Genomic DNA, 26,059 nt, shown 5'->3' with positions numbered 1-26,059 from the left:
AAATTATTTTAACTGAAATAGTTGATGAATTTAAAAAGTTCTAATATTATTTAAAAATATTAAAATATCTTCACATAATTTTCTTCTAGTCCAGGCTCATGAAGTTCATCAGAAAGTTTTGACAACTGATGTTGGTTCTAAAAATACCCCTGACTCAAGAAAAATGTCAGGTAAAAAACTAAAATATCGTCACAATGAAGCCGATGAAGAATTTTACTTATCTGTTGGTTCACCTTTTGTTCTTTTGGATGCAAAAACATCTGTACTGCAAAATGCTGTTTCGCCTGTTGGGCAAAAGAGAGAGACCTACATTTTTGAAGATTCAATAAATATGCTGTCTTCAAGTACAGAGATTTCTCTTAAAACCAGAAAAAGGTGAACTTTTAAAATTTAAATATTCTACTATTAAAGTTTTGCCATTTCTATTAAAAAGCACATAATTTAATCTTTTATGGATTTTACAGTAAGTATTGAGGAATATTAACATGTTATGAGGAGAATATAACGTATTTAGTATATATTCAGTTTAGTATTTAATAAGGAAGGTCTTATAAAAGTGTACTTCAGAGAAGCTGGGGACAACTTTTCTACTGTTTGTGGAAAATGTATTATTTTTCTGATAAGTTTTCTGTAACTTTCTAATGGAAATAACTTTTATTTTTCTATGTTATTTGTAATTAACAGGGTAGGTATGTATCAGGCCATTTCTAGGGTAGCAAAGGATGAGTATTATTAAGGATGAGTTACAGTAAACTCATGTCCATTTCTTGGGGCTTTTCCTTTGACTTTTAAGAAGCAAAGTAGATCATTGAAGGTCTTTTGCTTTCTGTCAAAGTTATTGTGTGATTTTTGGAGCCAATGAGTTAAGCACATTCTAAGAGTTTGCTATTTAAAGTATGGTCTGTGCCTAAGGATCTGAGCAATGGCATTATCTGGAAGCTTATTAATAATACAGTAAGTGCTCACTAAATGTCATCAGTAGGTTCTGCGACTGTGAGTGAAATGAAATGTAACTAAACCAATTTTACCATAGGCTAATTGATAGAAACAGGAGTTCCTATGGCATCTCATCAACTTAATAGTGAAATCATGCTGAATGAAATGACATTATTTGAGAATGTGGTATACAGAATCTCAAACTCTGCCCTAGACCTACTGAATCAGAATCTATTTTCTAAATGATTCAAATTCCTATTAAATGTTTGAGAACTAGTGCTATAAGCTATACATTTCTGGTGTATGATTTATCTTTTTAATTTTTTTTCTATTGACAAATACAAACAAAACTTAGTTTTTCCGAGTGATTTGCCTTGTATATTTTATGGAAGAGATTACAAATCAGCATTTATAAATTTTTAATAAAGGCTTATTGGAAATTTTTGTAAGTGGTCTGTGTTATCACTGTAAGGGAATTTGGGAAAACTCATAAACCGGGATTACTCAGCTTGTCTTCTTTTTAACCTTTTAGGTTAGACTTTGAAGATAAAGATATTTCAAAGAAAGTAGAGATAGAGAAGAAAGTATCAGGTATAGAGGATGAAGTATCAGAAAGACCACAAGAGAGAAAACCATCCAAAACATCTCAGAAAATAATACAAGATTCAGAATATGAAATTCAACCACAAGCTAAAAAGAGTTTTTCAACATTATTTTTAGAAACTTTAAACAGAAAAAATGAATCCAGGTGAGTTATTGAGAAACTGTGTTTTGAGACATTTTTTCTTTCACATTTTGTGAACAACTATGTCTATGGATTCTGAATGCTATTTTTATCTAGAAATGAATCTTAATTGACACTGATGTTAATTGGAATGATACCTAATCTGTGAAGAGTGTTGTTTCTTACCAGTAAATCACCCTAAAACCATTGTTTAGTAGGCACTAAAGTAGACAGAAAATAAGTTTGCTCAGCTAATCAACACTTACTAGTTTGTATGTTCTCAAAGAATGTATTATTTAGAAATAGAATTATGTTTGGGTGCCTTTATTTCACTATTAAGGGTTTCAAATATTTTTTCTGTTCTCATTGTGTTAATAAAGGATAGTTGTAAAATAAATTTTAATCTGTTAATACTGGTAAACCTGCTGTGGTTCTGCAACTTCAAAACAGTGATTCTTATCTGTGGCTGTACATTACAGTTAATTAGATATAAAGGCAGCAAGGGTGAGAACCCTAGGGTGTTCTGTAGGGTGGTCTATAGAATAAATTTCAGATTTGTCAACCGGCATTGAAGGCCTTTACCCTGCCTAGGTAACTGTTTCTACCAACTTGGTCATACATATTTGCAGTTGTTGCTTTGGCACACCTTTTTCCCTTGCCATATGCCAATCTCAATTTTCTTTTAAAATCAATGCTAGACTTCTCGTTTTTTTCCAAGTCCCAACTCTAATGTTTTTTAAGTAGTTTCATGCCTTACATTATAGTTTAGCTATTTTATGTGTTTCTTTCTTAGTAGATTAAGATATAAGCCGTTCTTTCTAGGAGTTTAGAGTTTTTTTGTATTTTCTGTGATATGTTAGGACAGTTTTATAAAAACATAGTGAATGAACGAATGAATGCCTCTTTTGTTCAGTCTCCGTTTTGTAGTTGAGATCTCTGTCTCTGTCTCTGTCTTTCTCTGGAATCTTTTACCATATTTATGATTATTGTCCCCACCATCTGATACAATATGGTATACTTACAGGCTAATTATATCTATGTCCAAAAAATTATTTTTTAATGTTCTTTTTAATGAACTAGCAGGTAAAGTTGATTTTATGCTTAATTGCTGCAGTCAGATGTAACCTCTCACTATTCTTAGTGCTTTCTTGCTTCATTGCTTTTGCTCATGCTCTTGCTTCTGATTGTCTTTCTTACATTTCCTTATGACCATATCTTATCCATACTTCAAGATCTACCTCAAATTCCGCAAAGTCTTTTTTGAGTTCTTCATTTAGCCAGAAGTTATCTTTCTCTACTGTTGTCTTAGTCTGTTTGAGCTGCTATAACAGACTACCATTGACTGTGGCTTATAAACAGCAGAAATTTATTTCTCATAGTTCTGGAGGCTGAGAAGTCCAAGATCAAGGCTTCAGTAGATTCAGTATCTGGTGAGGTTTTCTTTCTAGTTCATAGATGGCTATCTTCTTGCTGTAACCTCACATGGTAAGAAGTGGCAAGGGGGCTTTCTTGGGCCTCTTTTATAAGGATACTATTCCATGACCATTCCAACTTGATGACCTAATCAAGTTCAAATGCCATCACATTGGGATTAGGTTTTAATTTATGAATTTTGGAGGGATGCAATCCTTTAAATAATTTCTTTTTTTCTCTGAAAAGCTTTCCCAACTAATTGGAAGAGGTGCTGTTTAATCCCAATGCACTTACTTTTCTAGATATATTCCATTTATTTCAATACCATGATTACAATACTGAGACATACATGAAAATGTGTGTGAATTATTCATACTTGGAATTTTTTTTACATAATATAATTTACTAGTATTTTCTTAGCTATTAGACTTGAAGATGTCTCAGAAATAATCTTGCTTTGGATGTTGCAGTATTGTGATTCATAAGAAATAAATATTTGGTCATTTAAATGACTAAAATATATTTCATATATATATTTGGTCCTTGGCCACAATTCATGGTTCACAATGCCCTGAATTCTTGGAATGTTCTAAGTGTTGATAGTGAAAACAAGTCTTTTGTTTTGTTAATGTGGTAACTTTTGGAAGGCATTGGTAAGAATGGGGGCTAGTTGCCAATGGAAACTACATTGTGATTAGTGTTGAAATTTTCAGCCCTACCCCATACCTCCAACGAGGGGAGGTTGAGTCAATTGCCAATGACCAGTGACTTAATCAATTACAACTATGTAAGGAAACCTCCATTAAAAACTCACAAGGATGAGTTCTGACAGCTTCCTGGTTGGTGAACAGTTGGAGATACAATGAGCCTGGAGTGCCTTCCCATATACCTTGCCCTATGCATCTCTTTTATCTGGCTGTTCCTCAATTACATCCTTTTGCAATAAACTAATGATGTAGCAATATGTTTTTCTGAGTTTTATGAGTGGTTCATATTAATCAAACCTGAGGAAGGGGTTGTGGGAACTGCTCATTTATAGCTAGTTGGTCAGAAGTACAGGTAGAAATCTAGACTTGTGATTAGTATTCTGACTTGGAGGGGGTTGTTAAGAAACTTCAGTGTATGGCTTGTCTGTCAGAAGCGTAGGTAGTGTGGGCTGTGGCTCACACCTGAAAAGTGTGTGGTTGTATAGGGGTAGCCTTGTAGGACTTAACCCTTAATCTGTGTCATCTGATGCTGTCTCTGGGTAGATAGTGTCAGAATTGAGCTGAATTCTCAGATATATTACTGGTGGTATCTGAAAAAGTGTTTGCTGGTATGGGGGGAACCCCTACACCACATTGGAATTGGATCTGGAAACCCAATTTAGATGAGAAGAAATCTTAAGAGACATCTGTACAAGCATAATTTAATATAACATTATATGTAATAATAGCATGCATTTTTGGACTGTTATTCAATGTATCTGGACTATATTTACACATCTCTGGGCTTCAGCTTTTTATTTTTCCATACCCAAGAATATGTTACTGGGAGAAACCTGGTTCTTCTTGCTGACACAGTAAAGAATTACAAATCAGCAAGCCTATTAGCATCCAGGCAAAGTTTATTAGTGCTAAGTTCTAATGGGAAAGGAAAAGGAAGGGTGGCAAGAGCAGGGTGGCCAGAGGCCAGGTGATCAGCGCCCAGGTGGCCAGAGGCTGGATGGCCAAAAAAGAGAGTGCCCATAGTATGGGTGCCCAGAGGACCCCTGGCCAGAGGCTGACTGGCCAGGATCCCCCTGTGTGGCAAAAGGGCCAAGAGGCAGAGATAGAGAGATAGAGATAGAGAGAGAGAGAGTCACGGAGAGAGAGACCTTTGTTCTGAGGAATTACATAGTTGGCAGGATGGGGTGAGGGAGTTACATATTGATTGACTGGTAAAGGTGGTGCCGGCTTTCCCAGGGAGACATGGGGGTCTGTTAGCCCAAATCCCTATCTTACTCCAGACTCTATTTGTTCATTTTGCATACGTGACTGGAGGCAGGCAGCAACCAAAGTTTTATGGGCTCTTTTGGGGGGGCACTATAGACCCCTTCCTCCTTCCCCCTTCTAGGCCTTGGAATGAATACACAATCTCAAGGTTTTCCTTTTCCCAGCTAGTGGAGATGATACACACAGACTTTCAAGGGCTCCACCCAATTCCTACACTATCACTTTTGCTTGTTGTTCAGAAGGCCTGGCAGCCTAATTGAACCAGGCTCAGGACTAGTGGGTGAACAGGTGAGACATGTCTTCCTTGGCTTTTAGCCCCCTGTATTAAGTTCTTTATTAGATTGCAATGGTGAGGGCCCTGCCTTTATTTACCCTCTGGCTGCTCATTCCTAGCTGCTACCTAAGTGCTAAAAGGCATTGCCTGGCAATCAGGACGATAGCTGATAGCTGCTGGCTAGCAACAGCAGCACAGTCTCAGAGTTCTTCTTATACTATCTCCTGTGTCAGGTATATTTATTGATTTTTAGGGAGAGAGGAAGGGAGGGAGAAAGAGAGAGAGGGAAACACTGAAAGGTTGCCTCTCATATGCACCTTGACCAGGGATCGAACTTGCAACCTGTATGCCTTGGCTGGAGATCAAACCCGCAAAGTTTTTGGTGCACTGGCCCATACTCAACCAACTGAGCCACCCGACCAGGGCTGGGTTTCAATTTTTTAATAAATAAACAATGGATGGGGTCATCAAATTAGTTGATTTTAGGCTTTCTTCCAGCTCTAAATTTCTGTGACCCCATTAGTGTTATAAATGATTGCGATCAGATTATAGACATGTAAAAGGAAGGAAGGCCTTTTAAGGGTAAGGGAAAATCGAGGAGACATGAACTTCTGTTTAAAAGATAGTAGATTTTGCCCTAGCTGGTGTGGCTCAGTGGATTGAGTGCCAGCCTGCAAACAAAGGGTTCCCGGTTCGATTCTCAGTCAGGGCACATGCCTGGGTTGCAGGCCTGGTCAGAGAGGCAACCACACATTGTTGTTTCTCTCCCTCTCTTTCTGCCTCTCTTCCCCTCTCTCTAAAAATAAATAAATAAAATCTTTAAAAAAAAAAGAGAGATTTTATTTACTCTATAGATTATTTTCTTCACTAAGCAAAAGTAAAAGCTTTATTTTGAGCTATTATTTATTGTAACATCTTTTTTTTTTTTTTTTTTTTTTAGTCCTGTTGTTAGGTATATAGCAACTGCTCCACCTCAATCATATCCTGCAAATGATATGAATGTAGAGGATGAATTTATAATTGATGAATCAGATAATTTTGCCAGTCGGTCTTGGATTACTATACCAAGAAAGGCTGTTCCTCCAAAACAATGTACGGTATCCGGTACTGAGAGCACTGCACTCCTTCCAAGTAAGAAGTCAAGAGAAAATCTTCACAGTGTAACACCTGTGACTTTGACAAATGACAAACATTCTGGTAAAGGTCACCCAGTAGAGAACTGTCAGCCCTCTGAACAAAGAAAACCGGGTAGGAATTGTATTTTGACAGATGATATGGAAAGTAATTGTAGATCTACAAAAAATGGAATGTATTCTGAGAATGCAAAAAAATCATCTGCAAACAAAAGGACTATAAAACAAAAACAGAAAAGAAAAGTTAAGGCCAGTGTATTTGAAGAACAGGTTGATATGGAACAAGCTAAAGATAAAAATACAAATATGTCACATATTGCTCAAGACAAGTCACAAAGAAATTCAGACAGAAGTATGGAAGCATGTGAAGAGAAGAGAAATGTTCGTATTTCCAAAAAACAGATGCCACCTGTGGGTAAGTGTTTATATTAAATATAATTGCTAACATTATTCTACTACTTTATGTTTTTTTAATATTCCTATTTAGCTTTGGGAAACAGGCAGAGTAAACCTAAATAGATCAATTTTATGTTCCTTGTTCCACTGTTTAAGTAATAGAGAGAAAAGGTAGTTATTCTTATAGAAAGAATTTTATCCAGAATAGTTAGAGGAATAGAAAGCACTTATCAAATGTATTAGACACTTTATATGTGTGTAATATTATTTAATTCTTCTTGACAATTCTGTAAGGTAGGAGATAACACTCAAAGGAGGTTAAAAAATACTGGCCCATGATCTGTCTCATTCTAGAACCTGTATTTTTTTCAGCTCTATCAGGAAGTCTTAAAATAAGTGAAAATGCTTTTGATGCTCAAATTGGAAAAACTGTTAACCAACCAGAAAACTCTCTTGACTAGAATTGTGTAGGTGCTTGAACATTCTAGATGACTATACTATATCTCCAATTTAGAGGGGAGAAAGATCATATTAAGGCACAATATTTAAGCTAGTTTTTATAAAAACAAATTCTATTTTAATGTAGCTATTACTTAATTATTATCTCAGCTTTCATTTTATATATTCTATAACAGATTTGTATCACCAGAAATAATAGTTGTCAGATTTCAGTTTTGTCTGTGTGTGCCTATCTGTATTTGAAAAATTCTGCTTAAAATGGAAAAAAGCAACTGTTTCTATTTTGTGGGCCTCTTTGTAAATGTTAGACACGTGCCATATTTTTATTGGAATTGTTCTCAATTTTTTGCTTCTTTCAGTTTCTAATTAGCAGCTGACCATTTAAAGAAAATAGAACATAAACAATCTGACTAAACTGAGGGAGATAGTTACATTACAAGAAAGTTTTTTTCTTACTAGTCCCTTAAGTATAATATGAATTCACAAAATTTATAGTTTCAAAATTTTGATTTATCCTTAATTTCTTAGGAAGAAACATATCAAGAAAATATACTGGATGGATACTCTCTTTAATTATTGTTAAACATTTATTGAGTATGTGCTATATTTTGTACATTAACTTTCATATATATTAAATTTTTATCTAGATTTGTTAGGGGATATAAAATTAAGATTAATTACCATACCAATGTATTAATTTTCTATTGCTTTCATAACAAATTACTACATACTTAGGAGCTTAAAACAACACACATTTTTTATTTTGCAATTCTGTGGGTCAGAAGTTTGAAATGGATCTCACTGGGCCAAAATCAAGGTGTTGACATGGCTTGATTACTTTTGGATGGTTCTAGGAGAGAGCCTGCCTTTTTTAGCCTCTTGAGGTCACCTGTGTTCCTTCAATCATGGCTGCCCTCTTGCATCTTCAAACCCAGCAATGCTAGCCTTCTCACATTTCAAATTTCAATTGCTTCTTCTTCCATCATCCTGTCTCTTTCACCGACTACTACTTTTAAGGATACATGTAATGAAATTGGATCAACCTGGATAATTTAAAGTTTATAACCTTAATCATATTTGCAAAATCTCTTGCCATGTAAGGTAGCATTTTCACAGATATTATGGATTAGGATGAGTACATCTTTGGGAGGCCATTATTCAGCCAACCATGCCACTTTTCAAAGACAAATAATATGAAAATAATTTAATTCCAAAGATATTTTTATTCTGAAGATAATTTGTCTTTAATTCAAAAGGCACTTGACAAATTGGTAATGCCTAAACTGATGATTTGTGTTGAACCAGTTGACTTTTCCACTTAAGATGTCTCACAGGCTTCTCAGACATTATTAGAAACTAAATTTCTCCAGACTTGCTTCTCCTATAGTTTTCATGTCTTCATAAATGGAGCCATAATAAATATACTAGCTCAAGAAAGAAACCAGATCATCTTTAACTCTTTCCTTTACCTAGTGATCCATATGAAGTCAGGCTTCATATGGATTTGACTTCCTCTTAAGTAGTTTTCACATCTGTTAATTCTCTCCACTCCTCCCGCTAATCCCCTTAGCCAAGCTGGAGTTAATTTATTTCTAGATTGTTGTAGCAGTTCATACACACTGGCTTCTCTCTACCTCTTTGGATTCATCTCCTGGGTTACTATATAATGAATTTCTTTCAGTCCCCTAAACAGACCACTTTTTCAACTGTGGGCCTTTTAATATGTTGTTCCTTTTGCCTAGAATTTTTTTTCTAAGTGTACCCACTTCCACATCAAGCTTTGTACTCAGGTTAGATATCACTTCACTCAATTATTACCCCACCCTGATATATTCCTGTACATACTCCAAGCAACATTTTTTATTACTTAATTTATTATTATAGTTATTTTAATCTTCACTCAAGGACATTTTCTTACTGCTTTTAGAAAAAGAGGAAGGGAGAGGGGAAGAAAGAGGGAGAAACATTGATGCAAGAGAGAAGCATCAGTTGGCTACCTCCTGTATGTGCCCTGATGGGGGATTGCATGTGCCTGGACCAGGGAACCTGCAGTCTAGGCAGGACCCAGAGTAGGAACTGAACATGCAGCCTTTCGGTTACAGGACGATATTCCACCCAACTGCGCCACACCATCCAGGGCGCCCTTTTTATTTTATCAAACATAATTAGTTGATGAATTTCTGTATTTTCTTGTAGAGTCTAAAGTGACAGTTCTACCAGAAAAAGAGTTATATTTCTCCCATTTCTAAAATATCCCCCAGATCTTAAACTTAGCAGCTATCATATCTGTGGGTCATTGGAATATACAGTTATCAGTGACAGAAATATTGTCTATTTGGATGAATAATTTTGCTCTGTTTATTAAAATATGACTCACTTGCAGAATCCTACTTATTTACATGTAAATATGTAAAATATTCTATAGTAGTAAAAATTTATCATTTACAAGTCACTTCTTTTAATTTTTTGAAAAGATTTTATTTATTTATTTTTAGAGAGAGGGGAAAGGAAGGAGAGAGAGAGGGAGAGAAACATGGTGGGAGAGAGAAACATCGATCAGTTGCCTCTTGTAAGTGCCACATCCTGGACTGAATCTGCAAGCCAGGCATGTGTCCTGACTGGGAATTGAACCAATGACCTTTCAGTTTGTGGGATGATGCCCAACCAACTGAGCCAGGCCAGTCAGGGCACAAGTCACTTTTTTTCCTAACTATTGCCCTATGTATGACATGTCCCCTCAGTTTTAAGTTAATTCTCTTCACATTACCAACTGTTTATATATCAGTTGTATTTCTGTATGTTTTCTTGTTTATTAGTTTTCTAAATACTTTGTCTTTCACTTTCCAGTCTTTCTCGATCTTGAACTAGTTTCTGAAATGATGCTGTTAACTGGTTTGTTTTTGACTTTGTATGATATTCTTTTTCTGTATCATTGTCCAAGTAAGTCTTTTTTTAATATTACATTTTATTGATTATGCTATTACAGTTGTCCTGATTTTCCCCCCTTTGCTACCCTCTACCCAGCACTCCCCAGTTTCTCAGGCAATCCCCCCACCAGTTTTCATGTCCATGGGTCATAAGGTCTTTGGCTACTACATTTACTATACTGTTATTTTACATCCCCATCACTATTCTGTAACTCCCTATTGGTACTTCTTAATCCCCTACCCTCTTCACCTATTTCTCTACACCCCCCTCCCAATTGGCAACCATTAGAACAATCACTGTATCCATGATTCTGTCTGTTCTTGTTTGCTTATTTTTTTTTAGATTTAATTGTTTGTACATATGTATTTTTTTTGCCATTTTATTGTTCATAGTTTTGATTTTCTTTTTCTTAAATAAGTCCCTTTAACATTTCATATAATAAGGGGCTTGATGATGATGAACTCCTTTAGTTTTTTCTTGTCTGGGAAGCACTTTATCTGCCCTTCAATTCTAAATGATACTTTAGCTAGGTAGAGAAATCTTGGCTGAAGGTCCCTGCTTCTTATGACTTGGAATATTTCTTGCCAATCCCTTCTAGCCTGCAGAGTTTCTTTTGAGAAGTCAGATGACAGTCTTATGGGAACTCCCCTTTAGTTACTTCTTTTCTCTTGCTACTTATAAGATTCTCTCTTTATCTTTAACCTTTTGCATTTTAATAATGATGTGTCTTGGAGTGGATCTCTTTGCATCCATCTTGTTTGGGACTCTCAGTGCTTCCTGGACTTGCATATCTATTTCCTTCTCCAAATTAGGGAAGTTTTCTTTCATTATTTTTCAAGTAGATTTGCTGTTTTTTGCTCTTTCTCCTCTCCTTCTGGCACCCCTATGATGCAAATGTTGGACCTCTTGAAGTTGTCCCAGAGGCTGCTTATACTATCCTCACTTTTTTGGATTCTTTTTTCTTTCTTGTTGTTCTGATTGGTTGTTTTTTGCTTCCTTATGCTCCAAATCATTGATTTGATTCGTGGCTTCATCCACTCTATTGTTATTTCCCTGTAAATTGTTCTTTATTTCAATAGTGTGCCCTTCATTTCTGACTGGATCTTTTTTATGTTGTTGAGGTCCTAAGTTCCTTGAGCATCCTTATAACCAGTATTTTGAACTCTACATCTGATAGATTGCTTATCTCTGTTTTGTGTAGTTTTTTTTCTGGAGTTTTGATCTGTTCCTTCATCTGAACCATGTTTCTTTGTGTCCGTATTTTGGCAGCCTCCCTGTGTTTATTTCTATGTATTAGGAAGGCTGTGTTGACTCCGTTGTCTTGGTAGTGTAGCCTAATGTAGTCGTTGTCCTCTAGGGTACAGTGGCACACAACCTTCCCTATCACCCAAGCTGGGTTCTCGAGGTACATCCTCTGTGGGGGTTGAGTACAACCTCCTCTTGTAGTTGAGCCTTGACTGCTGTTGGCAGGTCAGTGGGAGGGATGTACCCAGGCCAGTCAGCTGCAAGGACTGGCTGTGACCACTTACTGCCAACCTTCGCCCTCTGTGGACGATCAGTTGTGCAGGGTTAGGGTGGTGGTGTGCCGATGTCATCTGTAGCTGTCCATTAGCTGCGCTGGTCCTGGGGTTTCCCTGGTGGTACCGGCCAAGATCAGCTTTCATCTGTGTTTTGCCGGAAGCCACCCTGCCTGAGTTACAAAGCAGTCTGAGATGGCTGCTATTTGTGCTGAGCTTGGAGACCCCAGGCAAAGCCAAGCTGTGAATCTAGGCTGGCTACTGCTAGTGCCAGGCCTGTGGTTCACTGAGGCCAGTTGTTGCTTGTTTGAGAGGATTTAGGAAGTTGTGCAGCATGAGCCAAAATCAGCATTCATATGGAAAAGAAGCTTGGGTGGGCCCATAAGTTGGGTGGGGTTGAGTCTCTGGGTATTTCCAAGGCAGGTCAAACAGTGTTAGCCAGGTTGATGGAGCCAGAAAGCTTGTGGGAAGATGGTTAGAAAGGGGACAATGGCCTCTCTTCTCCTTGATGCCAGACACTTTAATTTCTCCCTGTATACTACTGGTGCCTTTCAAGCCACTACCTTAGTGCTGGAGTTCAGAGGGAGTGAGTCTGAGTAAGTCCGTGTGTGGGTTCTTTAAGAGCAACTGCTTGGAGCTCTAGCAGTTCCTTCCATTGACTCAATCCCCACTGGTTTTTGCAGCCAGAAGTTGTGGGGACTTATCTTCTTGGCACTGGAAACCTGGGCTGAGGCACCTGGTGTAGGGCTGGGACTCCTCGCTCCTGAGATATCTTTCCTGAATTTTTATCCATCACAAGTGGGTGAGGGACCAGCCCATTCCACGTCTGTGACCCTCCTACCAGTCTGGATGGATGTGGTTTCTTTAATTCCATAGTTGTCAGACTTTTCCATTCAACTTGACTTGTGATGGTTCTGAATGACTGTTGTTCTATATTTTACTTGTAATTCTGATGTGGTTGTGCAAAGAGGTGAGCCATGTCTGCCTACGCTGCCATTTTGACCAGCAGTTGAAGTTTTATCCAAATAAGCCTTTAATGATAGCCTTTTCCCCCTCAGATTCTTTCTCCTCAGTCATTGTTCATACTGATTTTTTTTCTCTTTAGGGTGTTTCATGAACATGGACAATATTTTCTGTCATCACGAGCACCTTTCATTTGTTAGAACAGTTTCTGAGGATACTTTGACAAGAATAAAGGAAGAGAAAAATGGGAGGGAAATAGAAGAAAAGGAGTTGGAGAAGAGAGATGAGGGTGGAGAAATCGTGTGCAGGAAAATGAAGTTCATCAGTGAGGATTCTTGCAGTTGTACAGATAATTTCTTAAACTACAGATCAGTGCCAACCATGTTGACAGTTCTGTTATCTTTGCTTAGTGTTTTGTAAATTGACCCTTTATTATTTTCTACTTCCACTCCCTGAAAGATCTTTACTGTTGAATTTTTATATTGTATGTGGTGACTCTTCCAATATCTCCCATTGCCATCACTTTCAGAGTACTGGTTGATACTATTATGCACAATATTGGTAAAGTAGATTCTTTCCTTTTTCATAAACTTTTTTTTGTGTTGTTCAGTATCAAGGCTAGTATTTCTCTTTTACTACTTTTATAAGCTGAGTCATAGTCTTTATCCAAAATTCAAAGAACTGCCAAATTCTATCTTATAAAAATAGAATCAGAGCAATACTGCATAAGGGACCTTGACATAATTTGGTGCATTTTCTCCTCTGTTTCTCTACTCCCTAATTAAGTTTAACTGGGAGAATGAGTGAATCTCTTAGAATAATACTTTCAAACTTGGATGCATTTGAATTCCCCTGTGGATCTTGTTAAAATATTGATTAATAAACTGATTTAGTAGGTCTGGGATGGATCCAAAATTCTGTATTTCCAAGTAATGTCTCCCAGTTGATTCTGGTATAGATGGTTTGTAACCATACTTTGAGTATCAAAAACCTAGGTAGGTATCTTAGAAAGCTCATGCTGGATAACACTTATGCCAATTTCAATGTTCAGAAAGATTTTTGCCCAGTAAAACACTGGCTTCTTCAATCTGAATTCATTATTTCATGGCTTATTTATTGAGATACTACGTGCCAAACACAGTTATATACTGTACATAGTAAGGATGGCTAAGATGTAGTTTTCATTCTAGCCTAATTGAATACTAGCTAATTTCTGATACTGTAATATTCTGGTTTGCCTTCCTATTTCTTAGTTTGATTTTCTTCTGTCTTTATTGATTACTTTTCCTCATTTGACTTATGAATTTTTGTGACTTTCCATATTCCCCAAGTTTAATAGTTTCTCTTTTGTACTTTCTTTACATTCAAACCTTGAGAAAAATATCCCTTTGCATTAGATATCATCTCTGTTTATCTCCCCAAATTTTCCTTATTAGTGATAGGAAAATCACACTGGTCTTCTATTTTCAGATTTCAACTCCTATTATGTTTTTTTTTTATTTTGCCCATTTTTTATCTTTAACAGTTTACTTTTATTTTTTCCATTTCCATATACCCCCTTTATTTTTTATTTTTATCATTTTTTTATTGTTGTTCAAATATAGTCTCCATTTTTCCACCACCACTTTACCCCACCCCACCCACCCCCACCTCCCACCCTCATTCCTATCCCCTCTTTGGCTTTGTCCATGGGTCCTTTATACATGTTCCTTGACAACCCTTTCCCTTTCCCCCATTATCTCCCTCCGCTCCCCTCTGGTTACTCTCAGTTTGTTCTTTATTTCAATGTCTCTGGTTATATTTTGCCTACTTGTTTGTTTTGTTGATTAGTTTCCACTTATAGGTGAGATCATACAGTATTTCTATTTCAATGCCTGGCTTACTTTACTTAGTATAATGCTCTCCAGTTCTTTTCTTTTTATTTTATATAGTGTAATAACTACTTATGTGGTTATATGTAATGCCTGCTTTATTGGTCTTATATACCTTTATGGAGTTCACTTACTCCATGTGTTCTATTACTTGATAAGATTTTAATTCCTTCTGTGGGCTCTATAGTAATCTTTGTCTTAGACACTTAATAAATGCTGGTTTGTAATTAATTTGATGGTCAAGAAGATAATCCATTTTGTCAACTAACATCGAATGTTTCAAACCTACTTCTGAAAAAAACTGAAATTCTCTATTTTTAAATGCATTTTGGTGGTTTGCCTATGTTAGGGGCAATATTTATATTAAATTAGCCTGTATTTCTCTGATTTCCCCTTCTTCTTGGTTGTTAGTCACAAAAATAAAGCTAGGATTTATCTGTTCCTACTGTTAGATTCTTTTTATACTCATTTTCCTTTGTAGTAAGATGAAATTACTATTGATGTCAAATGTTTTCATTTATTTCTATAGCTTGCCATATTAATTGTTTCTTTTCATTCTGTTTTGTCTTTTTAAATTCTGTTCACAGTCTTTTTTTAATATATGAAAGATATCTTTATTGAAAATTCATTTTAAATCTCTTCTCCCAAAAAATTAATTGGCAGAAATCATGAATTATTTCAAAACAGAAAAGCAGTAATTACTTTTTTTTAGGTAGGACATTGGTAAGCAGGGGGAAGGAACCATATCTTGTATTTTTCCTTTTCTGAATATACTTATTTTTTTGTTTCAGGAGTATATGTTATTAAGCAATGTGAAAAGTTTGCATTTAACTGACAGGAAGTTAGAGATCCTATGGCAAAATGTAACTTTTAAAAAATAAAAATGAAAAGAAGCCCAGAGGATAAATTTAAGAAGTTTTTATAATTGAAAGTTTTAAAACAAAAAAAATCTGTTCTATTCAGAAAACAGTTTGGTTGAGTAGACTATGAATTGTTTTTATGGTTTTCTTTGATTTAGGAAGTAAGAAAAGTCGCACAAATGTTTCTCATACAGCAAATCGGGGGAAAAATAGGGAATGTGAAAAGAAGGATTTTTCAAGTGGGTCAAAGAAGAACAATCTTATACCTGAAGAAGTGACTTCGACTGTCACGCGAAGTCATAGAATTTCCAGGCGTCCATCTAGTTGGTGGATGGTAAATTCAGAGCAGAGTAAGTATTTTTTATTTAAATTATGTTCATAGGGAGCTCCCCCCAAATTTATTCTGTAAGAGGTTTTATGTTGAGTTGTATATACTGTGATTCTCCAGAGAAAAATCTTTTTTTTTAAAGATTTTATTTATTTATTTTTAGAGAGAGGGTAAGTGAGGGAGAAAGAGAGGGAGAAAAATATTGATGTGGGAGAGAAATATTTATTGGTTGGCTCTAAAATGAGTCCTGTCTGGGGACTGAACCAGCAGCTCAGGCATGTTCTCTGACTGGGAATTGATCTTTTGCTTTGTGGGATGATGTCCAATCAACTAAGCCACACTGGTCAGGGTCAGAGAAAATCTATTGACAAAGTTCATTAATGGAAATATTAAATCAGTTAATTATAAATATATTCATTGAAGCTTTATTTTACATGTGTAGTATTCTAGATGTAGGGCGCAGCTATGGAAAAATAAAGCAAAAACCAAAAAAATTCTTGCTTTCTGTGGTCTTACATTCTAGTATGGGGAAAATCAACAATATAGATAATAATTCATGAATTGATAGGATAATAAAGAGAAATAAAGCAGATCAAGAATAGATATGGGAAATAGATGGTAGGCATGGGGGTGGATAAGAGGATAGACCAGAATACTCTTTCGTAAACGGTAGTAATGAGAGTTCATTATAATCTTTCAGATCACATACTTGAAAAAAAGTGAAAGAGGGAACCATGAAAATAATTTAAGATGAAGCATACCAGACCAAGGGAACAGTATTTGTATAGATGCTGATGGGGCATGCTTGGCATGTTTGAGCAATGTCAAGAAGGCCAAGAAGAATAAGCCTTGGGCAAAGAAGACTAAGCTAGGGTAGATGAAGTCAGTGGGGCAGGCTATGATAAAGTTTAGATGAAGTGTATTGGAAGCTACTGGAAGATTTTAAGCAGTAAAGTGACATGATTGACTCATCTTTTAAAATTACTATTATTATTGCTATGTAGAGAAGAAACTAAGACTGTGCAAAAATGGAAGCATGGACATCACTTAGATTGTAGTAAGGAAGAAGTGAAAAGTGGTTGGATTCGTATCTTTTGAAAGTAATTTATAGGAACTATGAAGGATTAGAGTTAGAAGGAAAAATCTACGATGACTCAGGTTTGTTTTTGTTTTTTTTTTGTTTTGTTTTGTTTTTTTTTGTCCTGAACTAGTAGAAGAATGGAGCTCTGTTATTTACTGAGATGAGGAAAGGTGTGAGAGAAGCAGATTTGGGAAATTAAAGATTTCAGATTGTAATATTAATTATATATCGAAGTAGATATATTGAGGAGATAGCCTAATAAATGAGTCTAAAGTTAAGGGGAAGGATCTAGACAACATACAATTAGGAAGTTAGTAATATATAGATGATATTTACAACTTTGAGTTTGCTTGAAATGCCCTAGTAATATATTATATCTAGCAAGGAAAGAAGCCAAGGATTGAGTCCTGGGAGATTTCAGTGTTAGGAATCAGGAAGGGGAAGGAAGATCTATAAAAAGAGACTGAAAAGAGGCAATTACTGAGATTAAAGGAAAATGAGAATTTAGGCTTATGGAAGTGAAGTAATGGAATCATTAAAGGGTTGAGTGATGAACTGTTTTAAATACTGCTCATAGCCTGCATTAGATGAGAGTTAAGAATTGACTAATGGTTTTGGCAACATGGAGGTTTTTGGTCACCTTGATAAAATGGGTTTTTGTGGAATGATGAGATCAAAAGCCTGATTGGAGTAGGATTCAAGAGAGAGTAGGAGGTTAAGGAAGGAGAGACAATTAGATAAAGGGTTAATAAACAATAGATGGGGAGTCAAGGGAAGTTTCTTTCTTTTCTTTCTTTTCTTTTTTATTTTTTATTTTTTTATTAATTTATTTTTATTCATATACAATTGTCTGCATTTTCTCCCCATCCCTCCACCCCACCCCAGCCAGTCCCACCTCCCTCCTCCACCTCCACCCTCCCCCTTGATTTTGTCCTTGTGTCCTTTATAGTAGCTCCAATAGACCCCTCTCCCCACTCCCCTCTGGCTATTGTTACAATGTTCTTAATTTCAATGTCTCTGGTTATATTTTGTTTGCCTTTTTCTTTTGTTGATTATGTTCCTGTTAAAGGTGAGATCATATGGTATTTGTCCCTCACTGCCTGGCTTATTTCACTTAGCATAATGCTCTCCAGTTCACCTTGCCTACTTGAAGACTGTGATGCTCTATTTATCTTCTACTTTTCTACAAGATCATTTTAAATAAGTAGATAAGCTGGTATCACTTATATATATGTACATATAAAAGAAACTTCCTAGTTGGAACTGGAAGTGGAACTGGGAAGTTTCTTTTATATATACATATATATGAGTGATACCAGCTTATCTACTTATTTAAAATGATCTTGTAGAAAAGTAGAAGATAAATAGAGCATCACAGTCTTCAAGTAGGCAAGGTACAGATGTGATCTAGGGCACAGTACATGGGTTATTTTTAGACAGGAGCAAGGATAGTATATCATGTAAAAGGATAGGCAGACTATATGGGGACAAATAAAAGTAGGTTGGTAGAGTTGGTGGTGGGAAGATGTACTCATCTGACCAACTTTGTTTTCTCAGTGAAACAGTAAGCAAGGACATCAGGTAAAAGTGAAGTGGAAAAGGTGATAATGGAATTTTGAGGATTCCCTACAGGGAAAGGATACAAAGCAAAATCAGCAGAGAAGTGCTTAGGATGAGTCAGAAGGAAATCGGTTTGAGCTTCTAAGAGTCCTCTCTCAGTGGATATACTCATATACAGGAGACATTTCCTCCAGCAGTGAGTTATAACAGATGTGTGAAATGCTGTTCATTAGAGATTGGGAGGGGAATTAGAGATTGAGTGCCCAAGATTTTCTGGGGGGTGGTCACCTAGGCACCCTTTGCCTAGCAAGTACTAGAATTCCAGGCTTCCTGAAGGAAAGCAAGTATTTTGCATACACCATATGTTTTGAACTAGCACTTTAGGCACACTAAACAATTCTAATCAATTTGGAAATGATGGGAACTCTTCTGAAATTGAAGTTCCAACATGTCAGCCAAGAACTTTGCAAGCGGGCCTTCCTAAGGATAAGATTCTTAGATCTCCTATGCCAACTTTTTTCTGTACATTTAAAACATTTTTTGCTTTGGAAAAAACTTTATTTTAAAGAAGTTGATCATTGTTCTTAATTTCAATGCCTCTGGTTATATTTTGTTTGCTTTTTTCTTTTGTTGATTATGTTCCAGTTAAAGGTGAAATCATATGGTAAGAACAATGTAACAATAGCCAGAGGGGAGTGGGGAGGGAATAGTGGGGAGAGGGGTCTACTGGAGCTACTGTAAAGGACACAAGGACAAAATCAAGGGGGAGGGTGGAGGTGGAGGAGGGAGGTGGGACTGGCTGGGGTGGGGTGGAGGGATGGGGAGAAAATGCAGACAATTGTAACTGAATAAAAATAAAAAGAATAAATAAAGTAAAAAAAGAGAAAAGAATGCTCATTTACTGGGAAAAAAAAGGTGATCATACAAAGATTGGTACATGACAAGGTAACATTTACATATGCAGAAACTTGATGGTGGGGCTTAGATCAGTAAGGGAGAGACTAGTATAAATATGGCATACTTCTGTGAGGCCTTGTTGCTATGAATTTTTAAATCATTGGGACCCTTGATTAATGGCAGCAAGAAATATTCTGCCGCAGCCTTCCTTGGATTTTGGAGTTATCTGAGTTCAAGTTATGATTCCTCCACTTTGGGTAGATTACATGTTCAGTTTCTCACTCACTCTGAAACCTATCATTGACAGTACTTCTACCTCATTAAGTTGTTATAAGGATTAAATGGCATATAGTTAGTATTAAAATGTTAACTACTACTATTACTGCTTTGGAGAACTCACCTTTCTGCTTCAGGTTGCCTGAAACTATACTATGATAACTGAGTGTGTACATGTGTGGGTAGATAAAAATGTTAAAGAGCTTGCATAAGTGCTCTAGAACTCTGAAAGTTAACAAAAAAGACTTATGTAGCTGTCCTGAAACAGATGTTGGGGTCAAGCAGGGGTCAAAAGAGCGGAGGATTAGATCATATCGTTTACACTTCATCTGATCGAAGAAGAAACTAAGTCTTAAGTCCAGAAAAAGCAGTATGAGTTACTCTGAGGTTGTAGACTTTTGTGCTAGAACTGGAAAACAATAGAACCGAGGTGTCCTGACTCTTGGTCTCTTGCATATTTCGCTAATCAAGCAACCAACCTGCCTGTACTGTACATGTGACCTTGCTGCCTGTCGAGAAACACTGGAGTGCCTACTATGAGGCAGGAGTGGTGTTAGGCAGTGCCAGGACTAGAGTGAGGCAAGTGAGAAACTTAAAATGGGAAATTTAAGGTGACACTTGGTTTCAGGGTAGAATGAATCGGGGCAGGTATTTGCATGACTGAGAGTGAGCACCTTCTTAAATTTTCCACTTTAGTAACCAATTTTTTTTTCCTTACATTGAGTACTTTTAAGGTCTGCTCTCTGGTAATCATTTCACAAGTTGTTATGTTGTGCACTTTAAACTTATACAATGTTATATATCAATTATAACTGAAAAAAATTGGAGGAAAAATAATTTTTTTCACCTTAGGCTACTCTTATTTTACCAGTCTTGCCCCTAGTGTTAGGTATTGGGAATGTAAAGATAGGTAAAAGACCAATCTTAGTTTCAAGGAATTGTCAGTCTGCTGGAGAGATAAGTACATTATCAGATTGTTGAGAAAGAGTTTGCCAAATTTAGGCCTGGAAATTATGGAAAGCTCCCAGAAGGATGAATTAGGAGTCATCGAAGTGATTGGATGAGGTGAGGAGGAAGGGTGGAATGTTTCAAGCATGTACAGAGATCCGAAGCTGAGAGCTTGACCTTTTAAAAATTATTTTATCAGAATTATCTGGAGGGATTGTTAAAACACAAATTATAGGCCCTACTCTGAGAATTTCTAATTTAGTACTGTAAGGGGAGGTCTAAGAATTTGCATTTCAAACAAATTCCCAGGCAGTGCTGATCCTGCTGGTTTAGGGACCACCCTTTAAAAACCATACAAAAAAAGTTCAGCATTGCTGGCTTTTTGTTTGTTTGGAGGGGAGTGTTGAAAATTGTGGTTAATGAAATAAGCACTCTGGATGTAGAAAAAAGTTAGTATTGAAAATATTTGTACTTAATCCTTAAGCTATAGATAATCAGCAAAAGATTTTAAGCAGGGTTGTAATGTTCTGACTTGTGTTTTCCAAGGATTTCTTGAAGCACTGTGAGGAATGGACTGAAGAATAGCAAGGCTAGAGAAAGGGAGATTAGTTAAGAGGTTGTTTTAATAATCCAGGTAAGAAATGATGAGGGTCCCTGCTATTGACAGGCAGGAGAGCTTGAGAGAGGCAGATTTGAGAGGCATTAAGAAAGAACTGAGAGGGTTTAGGGATTGATTGTGAATAGCAGCAGGAGTCTTGGGTGACTAGGATTTCTGATTTAGGGTAGGTAGTTGTACTTTTCATTAATATAGGAACTAAAACCAGAGAGGCAGACTTGGGGAGAGGGGTAGGTAAAGATGTCAGCATATATATAGTAATTAAAGTATGGGCATATAGGTCCCTCAAAGAAAGTACAGAAGAGAGTGAGAAGATGAAGCTGGAACCTTGGGGAATACCAGGATCTTCAGGGTGGCTAGAAGAGTAGGGGGCAGAGCCAGAGAGGGTTGTTTTGGAAGCTTGTGATAAAGAGTTTGATGCATATATCAAAAAATGGAAGAACTGCAAAATTTATGAATTTAATTTGAAAACAAATGTAGTCTATGAGATTGGGGTGTGTGTGTGTTTATATGTAAATATAAATAATGTTAATATTTCAGTAAGCTACAATATCTGGATAAATGTTATGCTAACTTTAAGTTATCATTGATTCTCTCAGGCCTTGTTTATAGCAATGCTTCAATAAGAAATGAATTGTCAGTGCATAACAACAGTGGTCAAAAACCTGCTGAAAAAACAAATCAATCATCTAAGAATATTGGGAAAAAACCTGTTCCTTTTAAAGGGAAGAAGAGAGCTAATTCAGGCCACTCAAGAGCACAGAAGATTTTAAATGCAAAAATTTCTAGAGGAATTATTGACCATGATGAAACTTCTGGTTCTTCCCAGAATGAGTCTTTGGAATGTGATGAGGCAGACATGGATAAGAAGAAAAATCTTGATCATCCTGGGTAATGTCTGTTATGTTTACAATACAGTTATTTTTCTTGTATTGTCTATAGTGATCATTTATAGAGAGGCATTTTATCTGCCCATCTGGGAAGCACTTTATCTCCTCTTCCATTCTAAATGATAGCTTTGCTGGAGAGAGTAATCTTGGATGTAGGTCCTTGCTTTTCATGACTTCAAATACTTCTTTCCATCCCCTTCTTGCCTGTAAGGTTTCTTTTGAGAAATCAGCTGATAGTCTTATGGGTACTCCTTTGTAGGTAACTCTCTCCTTTCCTCTTGTTGCTTTTAGGATTCTCTCTTTATCTTTAATCTTGGGACTTAGTAACTTAATGATGATGTGCCTTGGTGTGTTCCTCTAGGTCTAACTTCTTTGGGACTCTTTGGGCTTCCTGGATTTCCTGGAAGTCTATTTCCTTTACCAGGTTGGGGAAGTTCTCCATTATTGTTTTCAAATAAGTTTTCAATTTCTTGCTCTTGTTCTTCTTCTGTCACCCCTATGATTCAGATGTTGGAGAGCTTGAAGTTGTCCCAGAGGTTCCTAAGCCTCTCCTCATTTTTTTTGAACTCTTGTTTCTTCATTCTGTTCTGGTTGGATGTTTATTTCTTCCTTTTGTTCCAAATCATTGATTTGAGTCCCAGATTCCTTCCCTTTACTGTTGGTTCCCTGAATATTTTGCTTTATTTCATTTTGTGTAGCCTTCATTTCTTCCTTCATTTTGCGATAGAGCTCAATAAATTCTGTAAGCATCCTGATTACCTGTTTTGAACTCTGCATCAGATAGGTTGTCTATCTCCTTGTTGCTTAGCTTTTTCTGGACTTTTGATCTTTTCTTTCATTTGGGCCACATTTCTTTGTCTCAGTGCACCTATTATGTTGTAAAGTGACAGAGCCTTAGTTATTTTCTGGGGCGGGGCAACCCTCTTTGCTGCATTGTGGCACTGTCTATGGGGGAGTGGTCAGAGAAGGAACAATGCCGCTTGCTTGCTCCACTCCCAGTTTCCAATGGACTCTCCTATGAGATTGGGAGTTTCTCTCTCCATTGCACATTATTTCTCCCACATTATTTTACAGCTAGAGGTTTTGAGTCTTTAGTTTCCTGTTCAGCCAGCCCTGCCTCACCTGTGGGGTCCACCGCCTTGCTGCACGTCCTCCCCACTAGGCTGCCCATTTCCGCCCCTCCAGCTGGTCTGGTTGCATGTTTCTTTAACTCCCTGGTTGTTGGAGTTCCATGCAGTTTGATTTTTTGGCACTTCTGGTTGTTTATTGTTTTTAAATTGGTGTTACCCTTCTTTGGTTGTGCGAAGAAGTGAAGCATTTCTACCTACACTGCCATCTTGGCCAGAACTCCCAAAAACCTGATGTTCATAATTAAGAATACATCATAATACTTCTCCTCCTAAGATGATAATAGTTAACATATTTTGAGTGCTCATATCATGTGCCAAGGACTTGTCAGGTGCTTTTGGTGAATTCTTATTAAAAAAACACCTGTGTTTTTTTCTGGAAGAAATATTATATGAAGAAATGTAAACAGTTACAAACTTGTCATTTTTATAGAGTTACAGGAAGCTCAAAAGATGAAGATGGCATTATGACTGCACAAAATGTTCATCTAAAGTCTCAGAGCAATGGACATCCCTGCAAGACACCAGTAGAGTCTGACTCTGATTCTAGAGAGCCTAAGACTTTAGTTTTGGAAGGAAGGTATGCATGTGCTTAAGGATCATAGGATTTACTCACTATGTTAGTTACTCATTGCTGTGTAACAAATTACCTCAAAGCTTAATAATGGCTTACAAACATTTATTGTTTCATAGCTTCTGTGGGTCAGAAACCTGGGAGAAGCTTAGCTGGCTAGTTCTGACTCAGGGATTCTCTTGAGGTGTTACTTTTAAAGTATCTGTGTTCTCTGAGGGCTTGATTGGAAATGGCTGATTTACTTACAAGTGATGCCCTTAACTGGCTATTAGGTGGAGGCTCCAGTTTCTTATAATTTGGTCCTCTCCATAGGGCTGTTTGATATGGCAGCTACTTCCTCACAAAGCAAGTGCCCTAAGAGAAAGTGTGACTGCAGTGGATGGCATAGTCCCTTTTAATGTCTCCAAAGGTGCACGCTGGCATCTCTACTTTATTCTATTTGATACAAAGCACTAAGTTTAGACCACATTGAAGGAGAGGGCATTTAGGCCCTGCCTCTTGAAAGGGGGAATATCTAAGAATCTGTGGATATACTGGATGGGGCACAAGTAGGTTTATAGTTGTTTGTATGGAAAATAATTAGTAAATAATACTAGAAAAATAAACTGTATTTGCATACTCACAACTATAAACCTACTTTTGCTCTAGTCTGTATGTTTAAAGCAAGCATACTCAATGAGAAAACCAGATTAACCTGCTCTTATAATATCTGAAGTTCTGTGCCCCTTTTAAAAATGGTAAATTTTTTAATGGTAAAGGAATGGTAAATTATAGCAGATTCTCAGACTTAAGGGATGGCTAAGATTTCTTTATTATTTGGTGGGTTATGTCTACTAGTCCTTTAATATATTCATAATAGGAAGAAAGGGACCTAGGCTGAGATAAACTAAATAATCTCTGAATGATTTCTGGACTATACGTTAAATTCCATTTTTTGGTGCTAGTTTTTTTTTTTAAGCTGATTTATATATAATTTTATTTCTTATAATTTGATTTTTATTGAACAATGTTATTTGATATGACTTAAATTTGTAATTCTGATGCATGAGTTAGTTTAAAATGCTGTAACATTCAGTATCATGTTTCACAGTCAGTTACAGAATTAAATTGTAGATTCTTTGTTTTTTGCCTCAAGTAAGTATGTTCTCGATGATCTATAACATCACTATTGGTTTTATAAGAAAGAAACCGTTGTCAGTTTTAGGGGGAAATGACCTTTAAGGTATTGGGTTGGCCAAAAAGTCCATGTAGATTTTTCTGTAAATTAAAAGACACATTTTTCATTTTCACCAATAACGTTATTGATTTGTATATTTTAAGTATGTTGGCTATCTCCCATGTGGTATAATGTTGACTGTTCTCAATTGATGTCTCAATTTGATCACTATCAACTTCAACTGGTCTACCCAACTGTGGACCATTGTCTAGCGAGAAATCTCCAGCACGAAACTTCATAAACTACTTTTGACACATTCTTTCAGTCATAGCCCCTTTTCCATACACAGCACAAATCATTTTTGTGTTTCAGTTGCATTTTTACCTTTATTGAAATAATAAAGCATAATGTGCTGAAAATATTGTGTATATTCTTCTATCTTCAATATTAAAATGGCTGCACAAAAATTCACCAATTTTGATAAGTTTTTTTTTAATGTATGCTGATATGACAGTTATCACAATACAATGTAACAAAATTGTTTCGGATGAGTTAAAGACAACTAAGCACTACTAGAGCTATCTTATGGAAAAAAACCAAATGAACTTTCTGGCCAACCTGATAGATAATTAGATATATGTATTATAAAAGCACCAATTTTATGGTTTTCTTTCTTTCTTTTTTTTTTCTTAAGTGGACCTTTCAGGCTCAAGAATTACTTAATGTCTGGGAAGAATAATTCAGCTGTGGGTGATGAGGAAGTTCAGGAAAATTCAGGTAAGTTATTGTATATTTTTTACTGTCTTGATTTTTACAGGATCATGCATATGGAATTAGGTGGGCTATGTTGTATTTAAATTAACACCAATGGCAAATGTGTATTGAATACTTACTCTTTAAGAGCCTTACTATATGTTTAGAGATTTGTGAGACCTTATATCTAGGTGAGAGAAGGAAGGAAACAAGACAGAGAATGAGACTTTCTTTGAAGTAGGATATAATGAAGTAATTGGCACTTAAGATATCTACTCCATTATTTAAAAATGTTAAATTGATAATGGTATATAAATGAAGCAAAATTAGTCACATATTGGTGATGGGTATATCAGATTCTTTATACTATTTTCTCTATTTTGAATATGTATAGCTCACATTTATC

General features: G+C 36.3%; 1 protein-coding gene across 1 annotated transcript in view; it reads left to right on the top strand.

Moving 5' to 3' along the window:
* CENPC (centromere protein C) overlaps window positions 1–26,059 on the top strand; it is a 67,162-nt gene that overhangs the window by 16,984 nt on the left and 24,119 nt on the right. The window contains exons 6-12 of the mRNA XM_024579772.3: window positions 90–375; window positions 1,469–1,684; window positions 6,261–6,868; window positions 15,606–15,797; window positions 21,753–22,044; window positions 23,604–23,750; window positions 25,595–25,677. Of these exons, the coding sequence (XP_024435540.2) occupies window positions 90–375; window positions 1,469–1,684; window positions 6,261–6,868; window positions 15,606–15,797; window positions 21,753–22,044; window positions 23,604–23,750; window positions 25,595–25,677 (1,824 nt within the window). The remainder of the gene's footprint in view (window positions 1–89; window positions 376–1,468; window positions 1,685–6,260; window positions 6,869–15,605; window positions 15,798–21,752; window positions 22,045–23,603; window positions 23,751–25,594; window positions 25,678–26,059) is intronic.

Source organism: Desmodus rotundus, chromosome 4 (assembly GCF_022682495.2).
Source record: "Desmodus rotundus isolate HL8 chromosome 4, HLdesRot8A.1, whole genome shotgun sequence".
Lineage (NCBI taxonomy): Eukaryota > Metazoa > Chordata > Mammalia > Chiroptera > Phyllostomidae > Desmodus > Desmodus rotundus.
Note: the sequence above shows the minus strand (reverse complement) of the source record. Positions and strands in the feature narration are given on the sequence as shown.